General features: G+C 50.4%; 2 protein-coding genes across 11 annotated transcripts in view; both read left to right on the top strand.

Annotated features, from left to right (window-relative positions):
- Positions 1 to 467: 467 nt before the first annotated feature.
- On the top strand, positions 468 to 13,209 carry AIF1L (allograft inflammatory factor 1 like). Of its 2 annotated transcripts, XM_075170585.1 has the most exons (5): positions 468 to 597; positions 5,611 to 5,677; positions 8,635 to 8,676; positions 9,857 to 10,019; positions 11,702 to 13,209. In XM_075170585.1, exons 1-5 carry the CDS (start codon positions 520 to 522, stop codon positions 11,787 to 11,789), a joined length of 438 nt encoding a protein of 145 aa, XP_075026686.1. In that variant the 5' UTR covers positions 468 to 519; the 3' UTR covers positions 11,790 to 13,209. The 2 variants fall into 2 exon arrangements, with proteins under 2 accessions (XP_075026686.1, XP_075026687.1); XM_075170586.1 differs by lacking the exon at positions 468 to 597 and having other exon boundaries at positions 5,657 to 5,677; positions 8,554 to 8,676.
- A 1,511-nt stretch (positions 13,210 to 14,720) lies between these two features.
- The window catches only part of NUP214 (nucleoporin 214), a 45,299-nt gene continuing 37,675 nt past the window's right edge, over positions 14,721 to 22,344 (top strand). For 7 of the 9 annotated variants that reach the window (XM_075170558.1, XM_075170564.1, XM_075170560.1 and 4 more), the window contains exons 1-10: positions 14,721 to 14,842; positions 16,382 to 16,577; positions 17,420 to 17,571; positions 17,829 to 18,033; positions 18,518 to 18,588; positions 18,936 to 18,999; positions 19,730 to 19,833; positions 20,431 to 20,537; positions 21,165 to 21,231; positions 21,808 to 21,931. In XM_075170558.1, the coding sequence (XP_075026659.1) occupies positions 14,801 to 14,842; positions 16,382 to 16,577; positions 17,420 to 17,571; positions 17,829 to 18,033; positions 18,518 to 18,588; positions 18,936 to 18,999; positions 19,730 to 19,833; positions 20,431 to 20,537; positions 21,165 to 21,231; positions 21,808 to 21,931 (1,132 nt within the window). In that variant the 5' untranslated portion in view covers positions 14,721 to 14,800. The remainder of the gene's footprint in view (positions 14,843 to 16,381; positions 16,578 to 17,419; positions 17,572 to 17,828; positions 18,034 to 18,517; positions 18,589 to 18,935; positions 19,000 to 19,729; positions 19,834 to 20,430; positions 20,538 to 21,164; positions 21,232 to 21,807; positions 21,932 to 22,344) is intronic. The other 2 variants (XM_075170565.1, XM_075170566.1) reach the window with 2 other exon arrangements.

The following is a 22,344-nucleotide window of genomic DNA, read 5'->3' on the forward strand; positions in this document are numbered from 1 at the left end:
TGCTCCCAAACAGCACCTTGCAAACCTGCCACCGGAATCAGTGCTCGGTACCCGAGCGGGGAGCCCCGAGGCGGGTGTGCACCTGCCCCGGGGTGGCTCCGGAGCGGATCCCCGGGCTGCCCCGGAGCCGCAGCCGCTGTGCACGGCGGGCGGTGCGCGCTAGAGGGAGACCGTCCCTTCCATCCCGCCGCGTCCCGCCCGTCGGGGGCTCGGCCGCTGGAAGCTGACCGGGAGCGCTGCCGCTCCACCGCTTCCCCGCTCTGGACCTTGCAGTTCTCCAGCAAGAGCCTGCCGAGCGGCTGCACCCCGCGGGTACCAGGCTTGCCCCCACCCCCGCCCCCGGAGAGGCAGCCCGGAGCGGGGCGGGCGCCGTCAGCCGCCGGTTCTAGGGCGGCGGGGCGGGGAAGGGGTTAACGGCGGGGGCGGAGGGCCCGCACCGCCCGCCCGGCACGGCCCGGCCCGGCCCGGCCCTGCCTGCTCCTACTTAAGGCGGCGGCGGGCGCGGGGCGGCTCCGTGAGATGGCGGCTTCGCGCCGGCCGAGCGGCGGGGGGCTGCGGCGGGCCCCGCAGGACGGGCGGCTGGAGGAGATCAACAAGGTGGGGTTGGGGCCGCCCCCCCGACCAGACCCGACCCTTGCGGGGGCAGCCGCGGGCGGAGGGCTCCGAGGGGCGGAGGTGCGGGATGGGGATGGGGGCGGCTGAGCCGGCGCCCGGCGGGGATGGGGGCTGCGGCGGTGCCGGGCGGGGGAGAGGAGGGGGAAGGCAGGGGCAGGTGGAGCTGCCCCCCGCCTCTGCCTGTGCCCCCCTCGGAGGGAAATCCGGCTCGAGGAGGCAGGCGGTGGCTCTGCAGGGGGGTTTGCTCCCCATCCCTTGCGCCCGCGGTGTTGCCCTCGCGGGCGGCTCTTCCCCCTCCAAGCGCCCGCAGCCCGGGCACGGCCGAGGGGGCCGCCGTGTGCCGGTGGGTGCTCAGTGGCCGGCTGCCATGAAAGTCCCTTTGGGAACGTGCTCCAGCAAGAATAGGAGCTATTGTTCTCCTGGAGGGCTTCAACCTCCCCTCTGCTGTATCAAGAGCTTCAATCTCTTCTCCCAGGAGTGAGGAGTTTCTGCTGCTCAGAAGAGATGACTCAAGTCTTTCTAATTTTTAATTGTAGCGGGTGAATGGGGAACCCAGGATGGTTGGATGTCTCACAAGCCTTGGGCAGGGGGAATGGCAGCTCCTGGATTAGTGCAAAGTACACTGGGCTGTATGCCCTTCATGCTAGGGTCAGGCAAGGTCCTCTCCCCGGAGCTTCGGGCTTGCCCCATCCCTTGCTTGGCATGGCCTGCAGGGGCAGCTCCGTTGGCATCCCTCCCGGCCACGAGCAGTTCTGAGCGTGAAAAGAAGGTTTTAACCTTGAAACAATCAACGATGGGCTTTCTAGGGTCATTTTTAGGTGGGTTTGGTAGTCATTTGCTGATATAGCTAGTGGCGCCTTGATGTTACAGGTAGAGAAATCAAAGAGCTGCACAAGATGGGACCCTGGAGGAGACAGTGGGCTTGCCTTGCTGCTCACATTAACTGGGCAGTGAAAAGTACCAGTATGTTCCTCCAGGCAGGGGTGAGACAGCGGAGGTGAAGTTTATGTAGGTCACTGGATAGGGAATTACATGATTAGAAACCAGGAGGTGCTGTGGAATAGGAGTGGAAAAAGAGGTGCTGTGGCATAAGGTGTAGAATAAGAGCACTTGGCTAAAAAGGAGCCTTTGAAACCTGCTGTTGGAAGGCAGGCACGACACCCCCCGTGCCAAGGAGGCACGTAGGTGAGTCTAATGCATCCCCTATAGCCAAGGTGGCGTTGACCCTTGGGTTGGGGAGGAAGGGAGCGTGTTGTACCTATTGCTGCAGTTTCTGCTGCTTCAGAGCTGACCTCCAGCATCACTCAGGCACAGGGTGGATACGTGATCCTTCATCTGGTAGGAGCTGTAGGACTGAATCTTGGAAGCTGTGCTTCCCCGGACACTGCTCGTGTGCCACTGCTGTGCCTCAGGGCTGGGGGCTCTTCCTCCCACGCAGGGGACAGGCTCTTGTCTCTCCCCTAAGTAGCCATCACTTCTAGCAGGCTTTTTCTCTGGGTGAGGTTTGGATGACAAAAATGAAACGAGCTACATAACTTTCTGCTGATGGAGGTGGGAGCTGCTTGTTCGTGTCCTTGCTGCCCTGTGTGTTGGCTCAGTTCTAAGAGAAGGGATTTAAGCAGCTAGAAATCAAGCTGCAGATAGCATGGGTAGCGGCTGCCCGCAGATCCTGAGCAGCCGTTGCGCTGTAGCGGCTCTGGGCAGCAAACTGCATGCTGCTGTGCTTTGCTTGCTCTGCCAGCTCTGCGCGGCGGTGGTGGGGGAATTCGCCGTGAGCAGGCGTGCAGCAAAGCGGCTCACACCTCCCTCTGCCACAGAGCTGATATGTAAACCTGTGCTGATACTGTGGCTGGAGCCAGAGAGGGGGTTTCCCAAGTCCTGAAGAGCCCCAGGGCTGCAAACCAGTAAAGTGCTCCTAATAAAACCTATCAGTCCAAATTCTTATCAGGCTTAATCTCATTGTCTCATCCTAACACCTAGCTCCCTCCCAGCCGTATTTTCCTGGCTGGTTTCTACCCCAGAGCTCTTGCTGGGATAAGGGTCTTTGGCAGGCAACCGCCTGAGTGCACACGTGCTGCTGAAGGACAGCCGAGTCCTAGTATTGAATTCTCTCTTCCAGCCTGAAACGCTCCTCTGGGATCCCCTCTTGGCTGTTCCCCTCTTCCTGGGGAACGGCGATCACATTGTTCAGCCTCGTGCATCAAGGTGGCAAGTCTAATCCAGCACAGATTAGTTTCAGCCTAGTTTTACCCTCTAATGCGCTGGGCTGAGAGGAAGGAATTCAGCTTGCTGGAGAGCAGGTGCCTGCTTCTCCCATCCAGGGCAGGCACGAGCATCCCTCAGCCCCTTCCCAGCCGCAGCAGGCATGGCGGCTGGCGTCGAGCACTTAAACAGCCCAGTGAGAGCTTGGCCTCCCAGTTGGAGCCACTTTTTTGGGGAGCGAGGACGGATCTGGCTTTGCTCAGAGTGTTTTGCAGGTAGCTGGGACTTGTGTGGCTGAATTTATTGGCTTAGAAAAGTCTCTCTGCGCAAGAAAGCCTGTTGAGGGCGGGAGCAGGGGAGAGGCTGGGGCTTATTTTTAAGCAGTTCTTATTAATAGAACATGCCCCTTAAAATGGGAGCTTTAGCAAAGGGCTCTGGGAGGAACTTCAGCCTCTTGGGCTGAGTCTGAGTCACTGGCCCTGGGGATTGAATTCCTCTGTGCTATTGTGAGTGTTTGCCTTATCACAGTCACAGCCCGGCTCGCATACAATGTGGAGGGTGGAATGCCTTTGAAATATGCTCTCCTGTTGCTTCCTCCGGTCTGGAGCAGAGCTGTGACACTGGTGGGCTGTCCAGTTTCCCTCCCGTTGAAATGCAAGGGGCCTGGGTCCTAGGTGTGTGCACAGTGTCACCCATCCTGCTCTCGTACCATGCTGCCAGGGGCTGTTGGACCCCGGGCAATGTCCCTCAGCCATCCTGTATGGATGTAGCGTTCCCTTCAGTCTTTACCATTTCTGTGCTGCTTCTTGCTCCTGGAGAACTACTGTGCTCTGCTCTCACATCCCCTGTCCTGCTGGTAGGTGCAAGCTGTCTGCTGTTCCTGCAGGGCAGGAATGAAGCTGTGACCTGGTGGCCAGGAGATGCTCTGGCCCCTGTTTTGGTTCTCGGTGATGTTTGGCAAGTTCCTTCTACAGAGACTGTTCAGTGGCGATGGCAGTAGGTAACACTACTCCGCTTTCTGGTACCTTCTGCTGCTGGCTGAGCCCAGGTCTCGAAGCTGAATTGGGCCCTTTGTGTTGGGCTGGCAAACGATACCCCTGGGTAGAAATAACCGAGATAAATGAAATTGAGTTGGCAAAGGAGAGCGAAACAAGGAACTGGGAACATTGCTTTTCACCACAGCTCTCAATTTGAGTTGGTGTCCATGGTGATAAGGGAAGTCTGTGTCACGCTGGTTTAGTGGGCATGGTCTCTGGTGTCCCATCTGGAGTTTGTGAGATGGGAGGAGGGGATAACAGTCACTTCTGTCCTAGTGGGCTTCCTACAAAACCTTGGTTCAGCTGCACAGAAAGGACTCACCAAAGTGGTGGTGGCAGTGAAGGTTTGAGGCATTTGGACTCCCTGGGCAGGTCCAGGCTCCTCTGTCCCAGCGAGGAAGGAGGGAGCGAGTCCAGGCGTGTGGGCTGGAGGGGCCCGGAGCACGTGCTGCAGGGTTAGGGTGGCAGGCAGCGATCAACCATGAAAGGCTTGGGGCTGGCTGTGGCAGCAGGGACCAGGCATCGGCTTGGGGCTGCAGTGCTTCTGGAGCTGGCCCAGCAGCCAGACTGGCACAGCTCATCGCACCTGGGGACAGCTGGTTTTAATCTTCCTTCTGGAAGAAATGAGAACATGCTCTGGAGGCTGGAGGGCATTTGGGTTATTGCTGGCTGTGTGGACCTCCTGCAGCCCTGATGCCTTAGTGCCTGCAGATGGGGCTTCTTTGGGGGTGGTGGGTGTCTCATTAATCACAAATGATGCTGCCCCAGTACTACCACTGCCGGAGATCCTAGTCTCTTGGGGACCCGCTCCTGCCTTCCTTGTGAGCATGGCTAACAGTGGTGAGGAACACGTGCCCAGAGTAGGGAACAGCCTCAGCCCTCTATCCACTCTAACCCCTGGAGGGGTTTTATCCTGGACAGGCCATGCATAAGCGGTACAGATGTTAATGATTTCTGCACTGAAGAATGCGATGTTGTTGCTGAACACAGATTGAGTCATTAAGCTGTGCTGGGCTCGCTGGAGCTAGGCGGTGTGGGAGGGTAGAGACCGGAGCAAGACCCCGCTGCTCACAGCTGCGGGGGGGTGTTGCTGGCAGGGCATAGCAGTAGAGCTGGCTGTGCAAGTCCTGGTCTGTTCTTTTGGATACCTGAAGGTTTTTGAGGTGGAGCTAGGGACAAGTGACCAAAACTGACCCGGGATTTCCTCTCCAGCCTGAGCAGGGTAGAGCGAAAAAATGGATAGCCAGTTTGAGAGAGTGAGAGCCTGTTCCTTACCCCAAAATATCTGTCCTCTCTTGGGTGCATGATGTTCTGCAAACTTTGACTGTTCTTTTTGCTAGCCCTCAGAGTTATCCAAGAGTTTGAAATCTGAGATCAGAGTGCTTTTTGCAAGGAATAGGAGCCCTTGCTGGGAATAGGTGCGTGATCCATGTGCTGTGCATGCTTAAGCAGAGATGAGGGGAGCTGAAACCTTGGGTGAGCAAGAAGAGGGGGCTTCATGCAGTTATTCCAAAGGCACGTGGGGTCCAGTCATCCCTCAAGCTGTTGGGAAATCTGAGACACCAGAAGCATTCCCTTTGCACTGGAATGTTAATGACAAGGTGTGGAGGGATTTAACCATTTTCAAGCCTTCTGGCACTATTGCTCAGATGTGGCTCTCTGGGAATTGTGTAGGTAATGCTGAATTCATATGTGCCCTCTAGGGTGTTTTCCTTTATATTTTAACCTTGGGAATACTCTTTTTTCTCTGTTTTAGGAATTTCTCTGTGACCCAAAGTTCAGTGATGAAGAAGATCTGGAAGAGAAGTTGGCAGTGTTCAAAGGTGAGAACTGGAGGGTTTCTGTGTCCTGTTTCAGCCTATTTGCTCTGAATAGATAATTTTCCTCAGCACTTGGATCTTACCAGCCTGAGATTCTCTGCCACATACAAATGACTGAGCTGGGATGGATGCCTCCCCCTTGCTTGTGGGACTCAGCGAAACTCCCCAGAGAGGTGGTTTTCCCACGTGAGCCTTTGTGCTTCCCCCACTTGCAGGGCAGGGACATGTCACCCTGCAGACATCCTGCCTGGCGGCTGCTATTACTGCAAAACCTGCTGCGTGGGCAAAACCCCGGGGAGCAGCAAAGGAGGAAGGTTTCTGTCTAGATACCTAGACAAGCTAGCTAGTATAATGGATGATGCAGTAGCTGAACTCTTTTTTTTTTTTTCAGTGAGTAGAAGCACCTCTTCCCACAAAGCAGAAGTCTCAGCTGCTTCCTGAAGGAGTTTCCCCAAAAGTTTCTTCCTGAGCCCCTTGGTACCAGAAGCAACAGCAGTCATGTGTCTCTAGTCCTGGCCAAAGCCTGTCTAACTCCAGAGGGTCAGCAGATCTGGGGCTTAGGTTTGGGCCATTTGCTGGGGTGGGGGATAGAGAAAAAGCCTGGGGCCCTCTGGAGCTTGTCCCCAAAGTGGTTACAGGACAAGATTTGGCAGGGCATCCACTTTCTTTCCAAGCAGTGGCTGAAGGCAGTTGAGAAAACATGCCTTTTGTGTGACAGTGCCCTCAAGGTTTGTCCTCAGCCTGGCTCTAACCAAGTAAAGCCTGACCTTGCCTCCATCTCAGGCATTGTCTGCTATTTCCCTTTGAATTTTGGCTTTGCAATCCAGCATGGAAGAATCTGGCTAGGTTTTTGTGATCCTTTACCCTGCTGGGGACAGAGGAGCCTCCTATGCTCGCTGTTCTTTTTCTGTTGCCTTTTGTATGGCTTTGGCGTTTGGCTGCAGCCCCGCATTATTTTTCCCATCACAATTGGGGCTCTTCAAACATTGCAACTGTAGGTCACAGGCGCAGAATTCCCTGTAACGAGAGCCCTTGGCATCTCCTCCTGCTGCCTCGTGAGTTTGCCTCCGTGGCCTGTCCCACTCTCCAACGCCTCCTCCGGCTCCTCCAACAATCGACTCATTGTGTGATGATGGGGAGAGTGTTTCTTCTCTGCCGTCCTTCCCGCTGCCCTCCCCAGTTGGGCCTGGGGAGCCCCCAGTGTTTGTGTAAATGCGTTTGTGAGGGGTGGGACCATGCATGGTTTTGCCCCACCAAATCCCTGCAGCTGGGATGGGAGGGAAAGACGAATGTGCGAGCCGGGGCTCAGAGCACGATGATGTAAAGCTGCCTCTGTTCTCTGCGCGTTTGGCTAAGTGTCAGCTGAGAAGAAAAGAAAACATGTGCTGGGCACGGACACGGCAGAGCAGGGTTTGTGTCCCCGAGCACATGCTGGGTGCCTGACCCCTGCCCAGGGAGGCGGCAGTTCATTTGCACAAGGTCATTATGGTGGAGCAGAGTGTGGGGAGAGCCAGTTCCACATCAAGCATCGCTTTGGCCCCTAAGCAGATGTGTGACAGCCCCAATTTCATCTAGGATTGCTTGCTTACTGCTTGAAGGGAGACATTTATTCCTGCCTGAAGCGTGAACAGCTTCAGCTTGTACCTGGTGCTCCTGTAGGTCTGTCCTGGTCAGCTTGTGACAGTAGTAATCCACCAGCTGAGACCCGGGTGAAGACATGCCAAGCCATTCCTCTGCCTCCTGCCTGTGGCTGCCCATCAGCCCAGTTAACCCTTCAGAAGCACAGGTCCTGGGAAGGCTCCGATGTGTGAAATATCCACTCTTCCCTTTGGCTCCTTAAATTAGCCTGCCTTCTCTGTTCACGCTCATCTGCTTGCTGGCGTCCCTGGAGCAGAGGCAAAAGGTCTTTTCCCTTGGGGGGGAAAGGAGCAGCCTGGGAGCTCTCACTTCATTTGAGTCTTCTGAAGCTGTTCCGGGGAGTGAGTGCTAACTGCAGGGCAAGTGGAGATTTCTCCAGCTCAGCATGGATGGTGGCAGCAGGCATCTTGCTCTTCTCATTTAGCAGAACTGAGATGATGGGGGGGCCCCCTGCGGCACTAGGAGCTGTATGGTCTGTAAGACAGACAAATCCTTGCCTGAAGAGCTTAAAGTCTAAATGGGGAACAGCTAGCAAGGGAGGGGGGGTAGGAAGCACAGGTGTGCCACTCCAAAGGTCAGAAGTAGCACAGGACTGAGATCTTGATTTTCTGACTCAAATCAGTGCTCTGTCTGTTACAGCATGCCAGCTTTTGTCCTGCAAAGCTAACCAGACCTTTTTGAGCAGGCTCTGCCTTTCTCTGAGGATGTTGGAGTTGCTTTATTCAGCAATGTTTGACAGCAGGCTGGAAGGGCAAACAGCCTGCTCCGGCATAACTGCTCCTAGGCATGTTCTCAGCTTTGCCCTCTTGGTGTGGTCCTTGAGCATCTCTGCTGGCAGGTGCTGCTCTGGGAGCACAGCATAGCGTTGGGAGAACTGTAGAGTCTGTCCCTTGCTATTGCAGGCAACTACGTCATTTAATCCCCCTCTTAATCTGATCAAGCTTCATCTTGGGAGTGCTCAGGGTTTTGTTTTCCTTGCTACTCCTTCTGGGAGGCTGTTCCAGAGCTTTGTTTTTCTGGCTGGAAACCATTTAACGCTATTCATGGCTAGCTGATACCTTGTTCTCAAGCCAGTGTTTTCCTTCAGCTTAAATGAAAAGCAGCCACAATTACAGAGCACTTAACTCTAGAGCCCTGGAATTGAGATAAGGGTGCTAAAGCCAGGTCTTGAGATGGTCTCCCTCTCTGAACCGTTTGCATTCAGCAGTATATCAATCTTATCCCCGAATCTTTTATTTCAGTGCTCTAAGCAGGCAGTGCTCCAAAGCCCTGCACACCCCCTGCTCTAGTATCCTGCTAACTTGCTTCTGCGTCTCTTCCAGAGAAGTACATGGAGTTTGACCTGAACAACCAAGGCGAGATTGGTGAGTGACTCTGAGGGATGCTGGTGCTGGGCTGGAAGAGCAACAGCCTGCTGAGGTGGTGTCTGCTGCTATATCTGCTGCTTCCCTCTGCACTTGGGTTGCTGAGGAGGAAAACCTGTGGGCTTTTCCTGTGTCCAGCCTTGCTTGGATCTTGATTGCCAGCCAGGGGCTTCCTTGGCTCTCCAGCCCCTGCCTCTCAGCTTCCTCAGTCTCTCCTCCCCTGCTTCAAGATCTAAGTTCTTCTCAGTCCTGTTCTCCTCCTGAGTCTCTGCTTAGCTCCTCCACTTCTTTCTGTTCTAAATGCTTTTTTTCTTCTCCCTATTTCTCCACCGAGGCCGCCTTCTCAATCCTTGGCATTTCCAGAAACTGGGAAGCTGCAGGGCTTGGACAATCCTGCCTTTTGCCTGGCTTGAGGCAGAAGCTGTATAAAACCACGAGCACTTCTAGTGCAGAGAAGCTCTTTGCTTTGCTGGGAGGGGAGTGGAGGGAAGTAGGGGACTTGGGGGCGAGTCTGGCTCAGCTGAGCGGCCCTGGTTTGGGCCCAGAAAGCACCAGTTATGTAAAAATCCAGCCTTCTGCAGGCCTGGAGCTGACACTGAAGTGTAATCACTCGCAGGCTGCGCCCTTCCAGGAGGCTGCTGCCTCGCTCCCCTCCTCCACCAGCCCTTGAGCTGAAGTAAAGGCTGTGGGGAGCTGGAGGAGGCCTGACTCAGGGCTGCGCTGCGTTTCCGGGAGGGAAGGGGCCGCAGGTCTCAGCGGGCGGCAGAGCAATGGAAGGAAATGGCCTGTGGCGATGGGCAGGGGCACCCGCTCCCCACAGCGTGTTTGTCTCCGGCTTTAACCCCAGCGTGGCTTCCCTCCTCCCCAACCTTGTGATTCTTGGCACCACGCTCTGAGCTAGAGAGCTGTGTCCCCATGCGCCCCTGGAGCACTTGGAGAGTTGTCCCTCTTCTCCCTTTTATCTTGAGCTGCGCAAATGGGAAGTGATGCTCCGTACTGGGCAGTTCAGCAGTAAGCTGTACTGGAAGGCTTCTCTTGGCTTCAGCAACAGCTTAGTGCTGCCAGCCTCGGAGCCTGCAGGTGAGGTAGCCTGAGGTGGGAACTCATCCCTGTATCCCTGGGGTTGGTCTGTGCTCAGTGTGGTCACCTCTTGACAGCACCGATTGCCTTGCTCTTGCAGATCTGATGTCTGTCAAAAGGATGATGGAGAAGATGGGGGCTCCGAAGACCCACCTAGAACTGAAGAAGATGATCTCTGAGGTGACTGGAGGGGTTAGCGAGACCATCTCGTACCAGGACTTTGTCAACGTGATGCTTGGGAAACGCTCTGCTGTGCTTAAACTGTGAGTGTCCCTGGGAGGGAGCTGGGGAGGTGCAGGACCTGAGCCGGCGTGTTGGGGGAGCCGGGAAGCAGGAGCTGTTCTGCCTGGTGGAGGTGGAGCTGTGCGTGCTTGGTGTTTGTGGAGGGGAGACGAGGACCCTTGCGAAGGGGGAGTTTGCAAAGAGACATGAGAGGGTGTATAAGTCCATGTCTATGCTGAGCAGTGGCGAGCGCTTGCAGTGGAGCTGCCTGCTGCGTGTTAACACAGGCTTCCTCCCACATGCTCCGTGCGGAATGATTCTTCCCCTTTCCCGAGGGTGTGCAGGCACTCAGCACTGTGGCACTTCTTCCCGTCTCTTCCCTGTGGCTCCTGCTGGCTTCGGGGACACAGGCTTCCCCTGTGAATGGTGGGAGGACTTGAGCGGTGAATGATGGTCCTGCCAACACCAGTTGGCTGGCTCCTGTTTCCTGCAGGATGCTCCCTCACTGACTGATTTTGGAGAGATGGGCAGTAGACGGAGACGGGACACATGCTTGAAACAGCTGGCTTGTGCTGGGAGAGGTTTTCTGCGGTACAGGCTGCCAGCACTAGCCTCCCACGGCCCCCTCTGCCCTCTCGACAGGGCTCCGAAAGTCCTGCTTATAACAAATGGCTTCCGAACACTTGCTTGGCTCCATCTCCACACCACTGAAGCCTGGCTTTTCCTTTCACAGCCACAGAGGCTGGCCCTGCTTTTGTGTCTGTAACTACCATGAATAGGAGCTGCTCCTCTCCATCCCCCTTACCCCTTTCTGAAGGCAGCTTTAGAAACACGGCCAGCTTTCAGGGCAGGTTGGGAGGAAGGATCTTGCCCCCACGTCTCACGTGGTCCCTCTAAGCTGGTATGTGCTTGCTGGCGATGAGTCTCTCCTCTCTGCACTGAATGCCCTGTGTCTGTGTGTTGGGATGCTCCTCTTCCAAGCACGCACGGACTTCTGACACCTCTGTTCCACCTTTCTTTCTCCACAGAAGCAGGCTGACCCTGCAGCCGGTCCCATGTCTTCCATCCTTCCTCCCAACTGCAACAGCTTTCACAGACGGGTCCGCTCTTGCTAACAGATGCCCCATTGTCTGTTGGACTCTTTAGAACAGGAGCAGAAATGTAAAACTCGTCCCAAGAGCAGTGCAGCCCTTTGATCCCGCGTGGCAGCTGGCATTCCCAGCGTAGCTGCAGTCCTCAGGGAGGAAGACAGTGCTGGTGGTTGCAAAATGCTTGAGATTCTTCTAGCCAGTGCCTTGCCCTCTTTCCTGGCTGTAATTGCTGTTGCTTGCTTGGTGTTGGCTTTTGAATGTTCTGCTGTGTGGTTATGTACAAGGTGGGCCAGGGACGGTATTTGCTTTTACGCATCAGGAGCATTTGGCATGCAGTGTGTGCTCAGGGGATTTCGGAAGTGGCTGTCTAAATAAAATGTGCTAATCCTCCGGGCTCTGAGAGGAAAACCAGCAGAGACTTTGGGAACCCACTCCTGGAAGCTGCTGGAAAAGCAAAGCTGCCTGCCAGGCTGGCAGCACTGCCCTCTGTTGTCTTTCCCTCCTCTGTTAATTATTGAATGCCCTTTGCATAGAAGGCAGTTGCTATTTTTCAGCAGATAAGATAATCCCACCCCCAATGATGGGTGAAGATGCACCTGCTTTTTTCATTGGTATTATCTATTGTTTTGCAGGGTCATGATGTTTGAAGGAAAAGCCAATGAAAGCCACCCAAAACCTTCTGGTCCGCCTCCAGAGAGAGACATAGCCAGCCTCCCTTGAAGAGGACAGGCTGAAAAATTGGCACTGTTTGCTTTGCTGGTCTGTAACAGAGGTTACCTGTGCTTTGTTACTCTTTACTGTGGACAGTTCTAGTTTTCATCTAACCTGCCTTAGAGGAACAGCAAGGGAAGCTGGAGACCCCCAGCTCACGTCTTTCTGCTGCATCCCTTAGCCAACTTGATTTGTTAGACAGAAGTTGTAGCACCAAGTGTAATGTGAGACCAAAAAAAATAATCCTGTGATTTTACTCTTTCCTCTGCCCTTCCTGCATTTCTCAGACGAGGAGCTACTTTGCTCCCAGCGTATGGATTCAGAGCTGTGCTTGTCACGACAGATTCCTAAAGGGTCTTGCTGCCAGATATTGAGCGCTTCTCTGGCAAAGCCCCTGACAGCAGCTTCATGGGTGCAAAGAAATAAGTGCCTTCTCTGCTCCAGCCTACGCTTCCTGACTTTGGACTAGTTCTTCCCCTCCTGACCTCACCAAAACGCAAGTCAGGCTCCCTCCTCTGTTGCCTAGTCGCATGCCAGGTGAACGTGGGAAGATGCATGGACACAGAGGTCTGCTGCAGGACCTTTAAGCTTGGAGGTGGGCATGGCTGACTGCAGGGACAGCTTCTGCCCGCTCCGTGGGTTCATCCTGCAGTCAGATCTCGGTGGGTCCAACACCAGCCACTGCAAGTGAGGAGGATTAAAGCTACCTTAGGGGCCCCTTCCTGATAAATCTCTACTTGGATCCAAGCAGGAGTATAACCTCTGAACCTGCTCGTCTGTCCATCGAGTGTAGAAACAAGCCTGCTGTTACGCCTTTGCAGCCGCTCAGGAAGGCCTAGGGGAAATTGAACCTTCAAGTGAAAGGAAGCTGGGTGACTAAACTGTGAGCCCTGCCAGACCAGTTGCGGATGAGGATCTGTCCTCATGCAGCTGCTCTGTCCCTCTGATTTTGCAGACCTCCCTGTACATCTTCCAGCTTGGGCGCCTGGGGCTATCGGGTACGTTTCCCTGATGGATAAGCCCTCAAGTCTGCAAAATAAGAATGGCTGTCAGCGTGGAGTATGAGCCGGGATCCAGATGTAGCTGGGACTGTGCTATCCACACTCTGGTTACTGTGGTGATTCTCGCTCTAGACACAATTTCTGGAATCCAGATGTTTGCTCTTTGCCCTTTCCCTACTCTTTTCTTAAATGTTCTTGGCAGCTTTTAACTTTTTTTAAATCATGGTTTAATAAATAAATTTTTTAAAGGAAATACGGATGATTAACTCCACTAGGCTGATTGTTCCTGCCAAAGGCTGTACTTTTAATTTAAAAAAACATTCTCACTACTGTTTGCATGAAAACCAAAACTGTAATGGAGAGACAAAATTACAAGCAAAAGCAGCACCGGTCTACTTTAAGGACTGAAAATAAATTTTCTGAAGCTACATTGTGTGTCAGTGTATTTAGTTTAGCCCCTCTGAAGCTTGGTTCATATGAGTGGTTGCAGATTAAGTGAGCTGGTTTCCAAGTCTGTTAATATAAACCCTTAAATAGATCCTAGAGATAGGTTTGGACTGCCTTGATCTGATCTTTATCTGTAATAACTGACCGAATGCCATGGAGTTTGTGTTATGAAATCCAGAGGCCACCTCCTGAAAGCTGTCTTTTTTTTTTTATTTTTTATTGACTTACTGAAAGCAAGCAGGTGGCGGTGCTGGTTTTAAGGAATAACTTGTTTATCAAGAGCAGACACTTGTAATCCTTCTCTTGAAAGACTTTTTTTTTTTCCTCGTCCTCTCTGCTCTTGAAGCAATTGCCTGAGGTTCTTGTCTGATGTGAGTTATCAAAATGGAGACCAGGCTTCCTGGGGGAATGACTGGGTACACTTTTTCCATGTGTTCCTCAAAAGGACAGAATTGCCCTTAGATCAAAGCCCTGTGTCTGCTTTCTGCTGCCTGTTAGCCTCTGGGAATGCACCTGCTTTTCTGGGCTATGTGTGTTAAAGCTGTTGTTCGGTTAGAAAATAAAGGGAGCATATTACACGAGGGAAATTTGGATGTGGTTTGCCACTGTTCAGGTCACTGCCCAAAGCCATCACTGCTTTTGTCTCTGTGGAAATCCTTGTCCTTCTGGTCCTGGAAAAGAGAAGCACAACCTGCTAGAGCCGGGAGCAGCCCTTCTCAACATGTCCTTGTCCCCACAGGGCAAAGTGCTAAGGTGATGCACCCCCTGTACTGGCACTCTGTGGGGGCTGAACCCCCCGAACTTGAGGCAGGGAGGGAGCAAGGAAAGAAACTGGTCCTGCTGTGAGTGAAAAAACACATGCTGCTTTTGTGGGGCCCTGGGGGGCAATAAGGCTGTCCCCGCTCACAGAGCTGCCCTCTTTCCAGCTCAGCTGCGTGTAACTGGAGGTGTACAGGGACAGACCCCGAGCTCTGGACCGTGTGCTCCCACTGCAGTCCACGCTAAGGGAGCGGGATTTGCTTAGAGCTGCAGCGACACCGGACCTCTGCTGTGGAAAAAGCACCGAAGCCCCTTACCGAGGGTTGATGGTCAGGGTGGAGCAGCTGGGAGAGCTGGCTTGCTGGCAGCCACGGCCCATCCCCGGTGGGGTCTGTCCCCTCAGGGCTCCGGGGGCAGCCCCGTCGGGGTGGATCTCCTCAGGGCGGACAAGGACCGGCGGGTGCGGCCTGCAGCACCCACCGCGACCCACCCCGGAACATAAGGAAAAAAGGCTTTATTAAACACAGCCGCTTGCTAAGCCTCGCCGTGCGGGCGCGCTCCCGGCCGTGAGAGGCAGGCGTTTACCCTCCCATCCTTCAGCCCCCGGGCCCCGCCGGAGCCGAGCGCCGCAGCTGCGACAAGGCGGGGCCCGCTGGAGGACTCCCGCCGCCTCAGGCCGCTGCGGAGCATCGAGAGCTGTGGCTAGAGCGGCCCCGCCGGAAGCGGAAGTGAGCGTCCTGGCGGGCGCGCGGGGCTTTTCCGGCTGTGCGCAGGGCGGCGGGGAGCGCGGGCCTCGGGGCTGCCGGCGCCGCCATGGGGGACGATATGGACGTGATCCCGGAGCGGGAGATGAAGGTAAGGGGCAGGGGAAGAGCAGGCGGACTGTGAGGGGGCAGCCCGTGGTGGTGGGGGAGTTGACAGGCGGTTTGGCTCGGGCCGGGGGCCTTGGCTTAGGCCCGCAGGGGAGGTGACAGGCCGTGGTGGGGGCGTCGACTCGGGCCGTGAGGAGAATGGGGCTTGGGGAGGGCTTGGCCTGGGCTGTGAGTGGTGGTAGGCAATGCGAGGGACTTGGCTTGGGCCGTGGGGCTGACAGGGCGGTGGGGGAGCGTGGTGTTGGCGCGGGTCATGGCGGGGGCCTTTTGAGGCATCCTTGCAAGGTTTGTGGAGCACTTGAGGACTTTTCAGCAGAGTCTGGTACAAGCCTGTGGGGTGGAAGAGGGAGGGGCTGGCGTGGCCTGTGGTGGAGGGGGCCCTCGGTAACGCCTGAGGGAGGAGAGGCAGAACGTAAGAGTTGGAGGAACCTTATTTTGGGAGAGGAGTGCTGTGTTTCTAAGTCTTCCTGTCAGCGTGCCTTGTGCTGGGAATTCTTGCTTTTGGGAACAGCATGTGTGGTTGTCTGCTATGGGGCAGTGTAAACTGGAGTCTTGCTCTGTGGTGCCAGCCTAGCCCATCACTGTGTCTCCCGCAGCGTTACTGTGAGGCTGTATAAGCAGGGACGTGGGGGGACGGATTCCTGAAGCCCATGTGGATCTTTGTACAGCTGCTTTCTGCTCAGGCACCTTCAAAAACAAGGGAGTTGGGCTGTTTGTTTTGCAGAAGTTTCTGAGTTACTTACTCAGTACTTTGGCAATAATTTGGAAATAAACCTCAGATGCTTGATTTGAGTTGTTGGCGTTAGATCCAGTGCTCCGTTCAACAAGTGGCACTTGGGAAGAGAGACTCATTCCTAGGGGGAACCTCAGGTTTTGCATGGTAATAGTGCAACTGCTGTTTCTTAATTCGGTTTGTGTTTTTGGAGTTTTTATCTCTCACTCTGCTTTTCTCTTCCTGCTTTTACAAAAGGACAATGTAAATGATGAGAGCAACAAATGCAAAAAATAAGTCTGATTATACAAAGTAATTACTGGTGGTGGGTGGAAAGAATAACCGTATCTGTTCTGTGTGTCATAAATTACAATAGCAAACAAAGATGCATCTAAGCACACGTGTGCTTTGTAGCTCTGCAGCCACAAGTTTTGTTCAATCGTGTTGTATCTCTGCTTTCTGTTCCCTTCTCTTTCTTTTTTCTTCTGTATCCGTTGGCTGGTTTTGGTCTGTTTCTGAGAAGGTTAGATGTCCCGGACAGATTCAACTCCTACGGGTTTTATGAACACAGGCACTGGGTAGAAGAGAGATTCAGCCAGTGGAAAAAATGTGGTGTGATCTCAGTCTTTCTTAGATGAGACAGAAAATGTGATGGGATGGCCAGTGACAGTGTGGGTGTGGACTCTGCCTTGGCAGGTGTTTTGCAGCTCTTGTGGAGAGACTTTTCAACTTACTGTCTTAGAGAAGCTGAAGTAAACTATTCCTCTTCGCCAGCATACGTACAGCTACTTCCCAACTCTTTTACAACAGGATTTTCAGTTCAGAGCACTGAAGAAGGTCCGCATCTTTGATGCTCCGGATGATCTTCCCAAAGAGCGCTCCAGTCTCCTTGCAGTGTCTAACAAATACGGGCTGGTCTTTGCTGGTGGAGGAACCAGCCTACAGATCTTTCACACCAGAAATCTTCTCATGCAAAACCAATTGGGAGAAGATCCCAATAAAATTGGTAAGGCACACTTATGTCTCATGGTCTTTGCAGAGACAGCTTTATATGAGCTTTTATGATATGGAGCTCTTGGCTTCTGATACAGTCCTTGTCATGCTCTTTCATGCATTTGAAATTACTATGTTTTCTTGTGTGAGAAGGCAGGAACAATATTTGCCGTACCTCTAGCTGAAATGAAGTACAGTTGTTTGGAATGCATCACCAGGATGCTCTGTGCTAGCTCCTTTTCAGGTGTCATTCAGGTTTGGTCACCTGTGTTCAGTGCCATACAGGGAGGTTGACTTTTCCTAACTGAGAATGTACCCTTTCCTTGCAGCCACACACAGTCTTGGTAGCCAGTCTTTGAGCTGTGAACCTGTGAGTGCATCAGGGATGTGTGTGAGTGGAGGGACAGAGTTCTCGTACTGAGTTATGCACTCTGACTAAACAACTGTCCTGCAAGGGAGAAAGCAGTCGCTGTTCCGCCACCTAAGTGCAAAATACACCTAAGCGCAAAATGGTTTTCGTTCTCCCGTTGTCTTTAATAACTGTACCACCCGAGGTATTCATGTGCATACATAAGTAAAACCAAAAATCTGTCCACTTATTTTTCCTCTAGGTTACTGAGGAAGGAAAGTGGAATTTTCTTTTCTTGGGAATTTGAAAACTCTTGAGACTCTGTTGATAGAGATGAAGGGGTTTGCTGTCACTCAGTTTTTCTACATGTTAGCTTTGACAGCTGGTGTTAATAGGACTGGTGATTTTTGCATAAACTTGTTCTAACGGTGTTGTTTTACAAGAACAGTTCTTGCTATTTAAATTTGTTCCCTTCATTGTATCTTCCTTTCCTTTTGTGTTTTAAGTGGAGAATGTTCAGAGTACCTTAGTTCCCATGAAGTTTCCTGTGCAGCACCTGGCTCTAAGCTGTGATAATCTCACGCTGTCCGTCTGTATGATGTCCAGTGAGATCGGTTCCTTCATTGGCTTTTTTGATGTCCGCACGTTCTTAAATCAGGTAAAGCATATGCAAAGTGTGGTTTTTTTAAACTTTTTTTCAAGTTACAGCAGGAGGAGAGGCATATCTTGGGTGGGATTTTGTGTCTCTCTGTGGGAGGTGTCTTGTAAAGGATTTGTTCAATAAACTCAAAATCTGCTTTTTATTTTTATCAGTCACTAATTTATAGGAAGGTCAAAAACGCTTTGGATTATGACTTTGGGAGAACTTGGTTTTGCTCAGCTTCAACTGTCTCATGTGTTTGTCTCTCCTAAAAGGCCAAACAGCAGAAACGAGCATTTGCTTATCACAAACTGGCCAAGGACTCGGGAAGCGCAGCAATGGTCAATGACCTGAAGTGGAACCCTGCTAGTCCCGCCATGGTGGCCATCTGCCTGTCTGATGGCAGCATCTCTGTCCTGCAGGTCACAGACTCTGTGAAAGTGTATGCCACGCTGCCTTCCTCTGTAGCTGTTACATCTGGTGAGTGGCAGCGTTGGATAGCATACAGAATGTCAGACACTGAAGAATAAAAGCGAATTGATAGGTGTAAAAAGACAAGCTATTTGTTTGGGGAAGAAGTTTCTTAAAAAAAAATTCTTCACAAAAAGGAAGGATTTAAACTCCCTAAGACTCGGAAAATGTGTTGTAGTGTAATTGCTCTTTCCCAATTGAGTGGAGGAGCTGCATCTTGTGAACTAGAGTCAAATGTGCCCACCTGTGGCTTGTGCTGTCTCAGGCTTGACTGTTATTTCCAAGGAAGCATGCAAATAAGAGTCATCATCTGTTGGTTTTTGATCTGTGCAGTCTTGCTTTCTCTGTGACTGAATGACTCCGTTTGTTTAATTGAGATTCATGGTTTTTTGCAGGGGAAAAAAATTGTGGTTTTAATTTATTGGTCCTGCTTTTGTGGGGCCTTGTAACTCTCCAGTTCCTTAGCACTAATGAAATCCTCTTTTTTGCTTAGTGTGTTGGAGCCCGAAGGGAAAACAACTGGCTGTAGGGAGGCAAAATGGCACCGTGGTGCAATATCTGCCTGTAAGTATTGTTGGTAGTAAGGCCTTATGTCTGATCGCTAGTTTGCGATATGCTGTATTTTCTTTGCGTCGCAAGCTACGGAATTTGGTCAGGTGGCACATGGTATGAGCTGTATGAAGCTGCCCAAGCACTCGATGATAATCAATATTAAAGTGTCTTGGACCAATGCTGGGTTTAGTTTAAGGTTTGCACCTGCCACTGAAAAGTCATGATTTCAGAGTGGCACATGATGAGTATTAAAGAGTGGATGAGTTGCTCTAAACCAGTTCACTCGGCTTTCTGCAAAACTTCCAATTGGCTTTGTTTGTTGGCTTTTTCTTTGTATTAAAGAGTAGTTTTATTTGCAGAATCTGCAGGAGAAAAAAGTAATCCCTTGTCCTCCCTTTTATGACTCGGACAATCCCGTTAAAGGTACATCTTTTTTTTTTCTTTTTAACTTGTTTTCTCTTTTAAAATATTTTTATTCATTCCTCCTCATGTTGTTTTTAGTTATAGCAGCTGATACTGCACTGGTTACGTAATTACAGTGTGATTTTTGAATATTTGGAAAAAAATAATTATATGCTTTGTCTCTGAGTTGCATAGAAAAATTACCAGTTGGCCACAGTCCTTATCTATTTCTAGAATGTTTTAAATATGCATTTTAAAAGCTATTTTTTGCTCACTGATGTGATAGACAGTACTGTCACAAATAATCCCCCTTTAGCATGAAGATTTCTGGATATAAATCCTATTTTCATATTTCATGTGAATTTCATCTCATCGTTTTGACTCTTCAATAAAATGTCAAAGCAGTAAGTTTAGAAAAGCAGAAACAATTCGTTTGGATCTGTCAAAACATCATCTATGTTTGGAAACACTGGCATTGTCTTGCCTGTAATATCATCAAGCAAATCAAATAAATTCTTTTGGTTTGTGTTTGAAATTTCTGGGATCAAATAGTCTTTCCCCCTAATAAGACTGATATTCTGGAGACAGATCATTGAAATTCTTTATCTTGGTAGTGTAGAAGTTAGTGATTCCTTATTTGTTTGTTTGTCTGTCATTTACTCTTATGTGCTGTGCACAGTTAAAATCAAGATACAAGAAAGTATTGTTCTGAAGCGTTTCTGGCTGAGGTATTTGTTTCCTTCTCTTTCAGTTTTGGATGTACTGTGGATTGGCACATATGTCTTTACTATTGTATATGCAGCGGCTGATGGGACACTGGAAACACCTCCAGAAGTGGTCATAGCCATATTGCCTGTAAGTGCCAGAAAGCCACAAGGACAGAAATGTTTGTTGCTTGTTCTTGACTTGTTTATTGCAATGGCAAGTTGCTTTTATTATTCACATTGGCATCATATAGAATTCGAGTTTAGTACTACTGTAAATCATGGTTTTGGGATTGGGGGGGATTGAGTGGAGGAAATTAGTATCCACTTGAAAACTGATCAGTAACCTGTTCTCTGCTGAGATCGGATTATGACATGAAGACTTTTAGCCTCTGAAGTAAACACTTGGGAAGAAAACCTTACCTGATGTAGAGTCCTGATATATTTTTTTGTTTAAGTTTTTGGGAGATTTTTCAGGCCTGATGATATGCTTCTATTTAGTATTGGGTTATTTATTGCTAGGGGGGTTGTAAGATCTAAACTCCCTGACAACCTCTTTCTTGTCCCTTTATCTTTTGGAGGAGGGTTTTGGGTTGTTTGCTTTGTTCTTTGTTTCTCAAGTGGTCTCATGATGCCTGTTCTTTCCTGAAGTATGTGGCAATTATTGCTGTACCCTGATGCAGTCATATATATGGGAGATTACTTGATTTCTGCATTGGAAGGTAAATTATCAATGTTGGTCTTACAGAAAAAGGAAGAGAAGCGACCAGAGAAGTTTGTGAATTTCATGGAGCCTTGCTATGGAAGCTGCACAGAGAGACAGCATCATTACTTCCTCAACTATGTTGAGGAATGGTGAGTGGCAGGAATCATGGCAAAGTCTTTCCCTTGTTATGCATATCTCAGTGGTCAATGCTTCTCAGTTATTGTGTTCCTCCCTTTTATAAACTATATAATACCGGAATGTGAGACAAATTGAATTGTTATTTTAAAAATGCTTTGTGTAAGTACAGCTAATTTCTCCTGCGTGCTTTATGTCCATGACAAACATACCTATTTGTCTGGTGAGAATACATATTATTGTTTAAAATCTGTCATAACAATTTCCCTTGAGATTGTAAGTCATAGGTTGGGTGAAGCGTGACCTTTTGTCTTTTAGTTGTGTGCCTGTGTGAAGAAGCTGCTCCTAACTTTTCAACTACCTGACTTGGACCGTCATTATTTATAATGATACAGTGGCTGTCAAATCATTGGTTGGCAAAGGGTTTCAGGCCCTGGTGACTAGTTTTAAAGGAAAAAAAAAATGTTCTACAGTGATGTAGCAAATCATGTTTCCCTCATCTTGGGAGCAAAAGTCAGTTTCCTATTGTTAAAACTGTATTCCTAGTTACGAATTTGTATAGATGATGATGAATTGTGGAGCTGGGGATCTTGCTGTGGATTGTCATGTTGGTTTTAGCCTATTTGTGTCCATGCTTACAGGGATCTAGTTCTGGCAGCTTCAGCAGCTTCCACAGAAGTCAGCATTCTTGCCAGGCAAGGGGATCAGGTAATATTTTTGTTCCTGTTGCATTTGTGCATATGTACCTCCTCTTTCTCGAAAATCTAAGCAAGTATAACCTATGTAAGACCTGGAATACAATGAGATGGTATATTTTTAAAAAACACCCCAAAACCAAACAAAAAACCCTTTCTTTTTACATCTGAGTTGTACAGAATCTTAAGAAAAATATAATTCTTGGATGAACAAGAGATCTGAGTGACACAAAAGAGAAAGGATAAACAGAAAAACAGTATGTTGTGAACCAAGTGCCAGAAGTCTATTTTTCATTATTCACTTGGCAGTCTCAAAATTTGGTCAAGCTCACTATAGTAAAGTGATTCATCAGTTGAAGTTAAACATTTAAACTGTCTGACCTTAACTCTGGCGTGCAATGATGTGTGAGAAGTCACACAGAAATCTGTGAAGGGCCCTGATACTTTTGGCATTTGTTAATCTGACAAATTTAAGTAGATGCTTTCTAGCTTTTTTGTAGTCTTATCTTTCAACTGTAGTAGGCTAGAGTTCTGCAGAAGGCTGATCACAGGAAAGCAGTGGTCAAAATAATAATCTTACTTTTTGCAGAACTGGGAATCGTGGGTTTTGGAGGACTCCAGCAGAGCAGAACTTCCTGTGACAGATAAGAGCGATGACACTCTGCCTGTTGGTGTTGCTGTAGACTACACCAGTAACATGCCTATCCCGATCAGTAAGTCTTGTTAGTCTTTCTTGTGGAATAGTCCAATAATAGCAATATATGAGATATTTTTGCGGGGCAGCCAGGTTCTCAGGGTTCTAGGAGATTGTTCTGAAAGAGAGACCAATACAAAGAATCCATCCTGCCTTTTCATACCAAGCTTACTCCTGTGTAAGGATTCAAATGGCCAAGCGTTAAATACAGTTCTTCCTCAAAGCTTTCAGCAGCCTGGGATACTACATTAACAGACATGGCAAACAAAGCACCTGAGTTATGGCTATGTTTCACAGAGCCGGGATAATAGTTCTAACACCGGGGATTTCAAACTGCCTACAAGGTTTTCTTTATACTTGTAGCTTATGTCGTTTTGCAAACTGTTTTGTGTTAAGTACATTTGCACTCATCTAAAGGCAAAGTGGGTTAGT

Source organism: Calonectris borealis, chromosome 21, assembly GCF_964195595.1.
Source record: "Calonectris borealis chromosome 21, bCalBor7.hap1.2, whole genome shotgun sequence".
Lineage (NCBI taxonomy): Eukaryota > Metazoa > Chordata > Aves > Procellariiformes > Procellariidae > Calonectris > Calonectris borealis.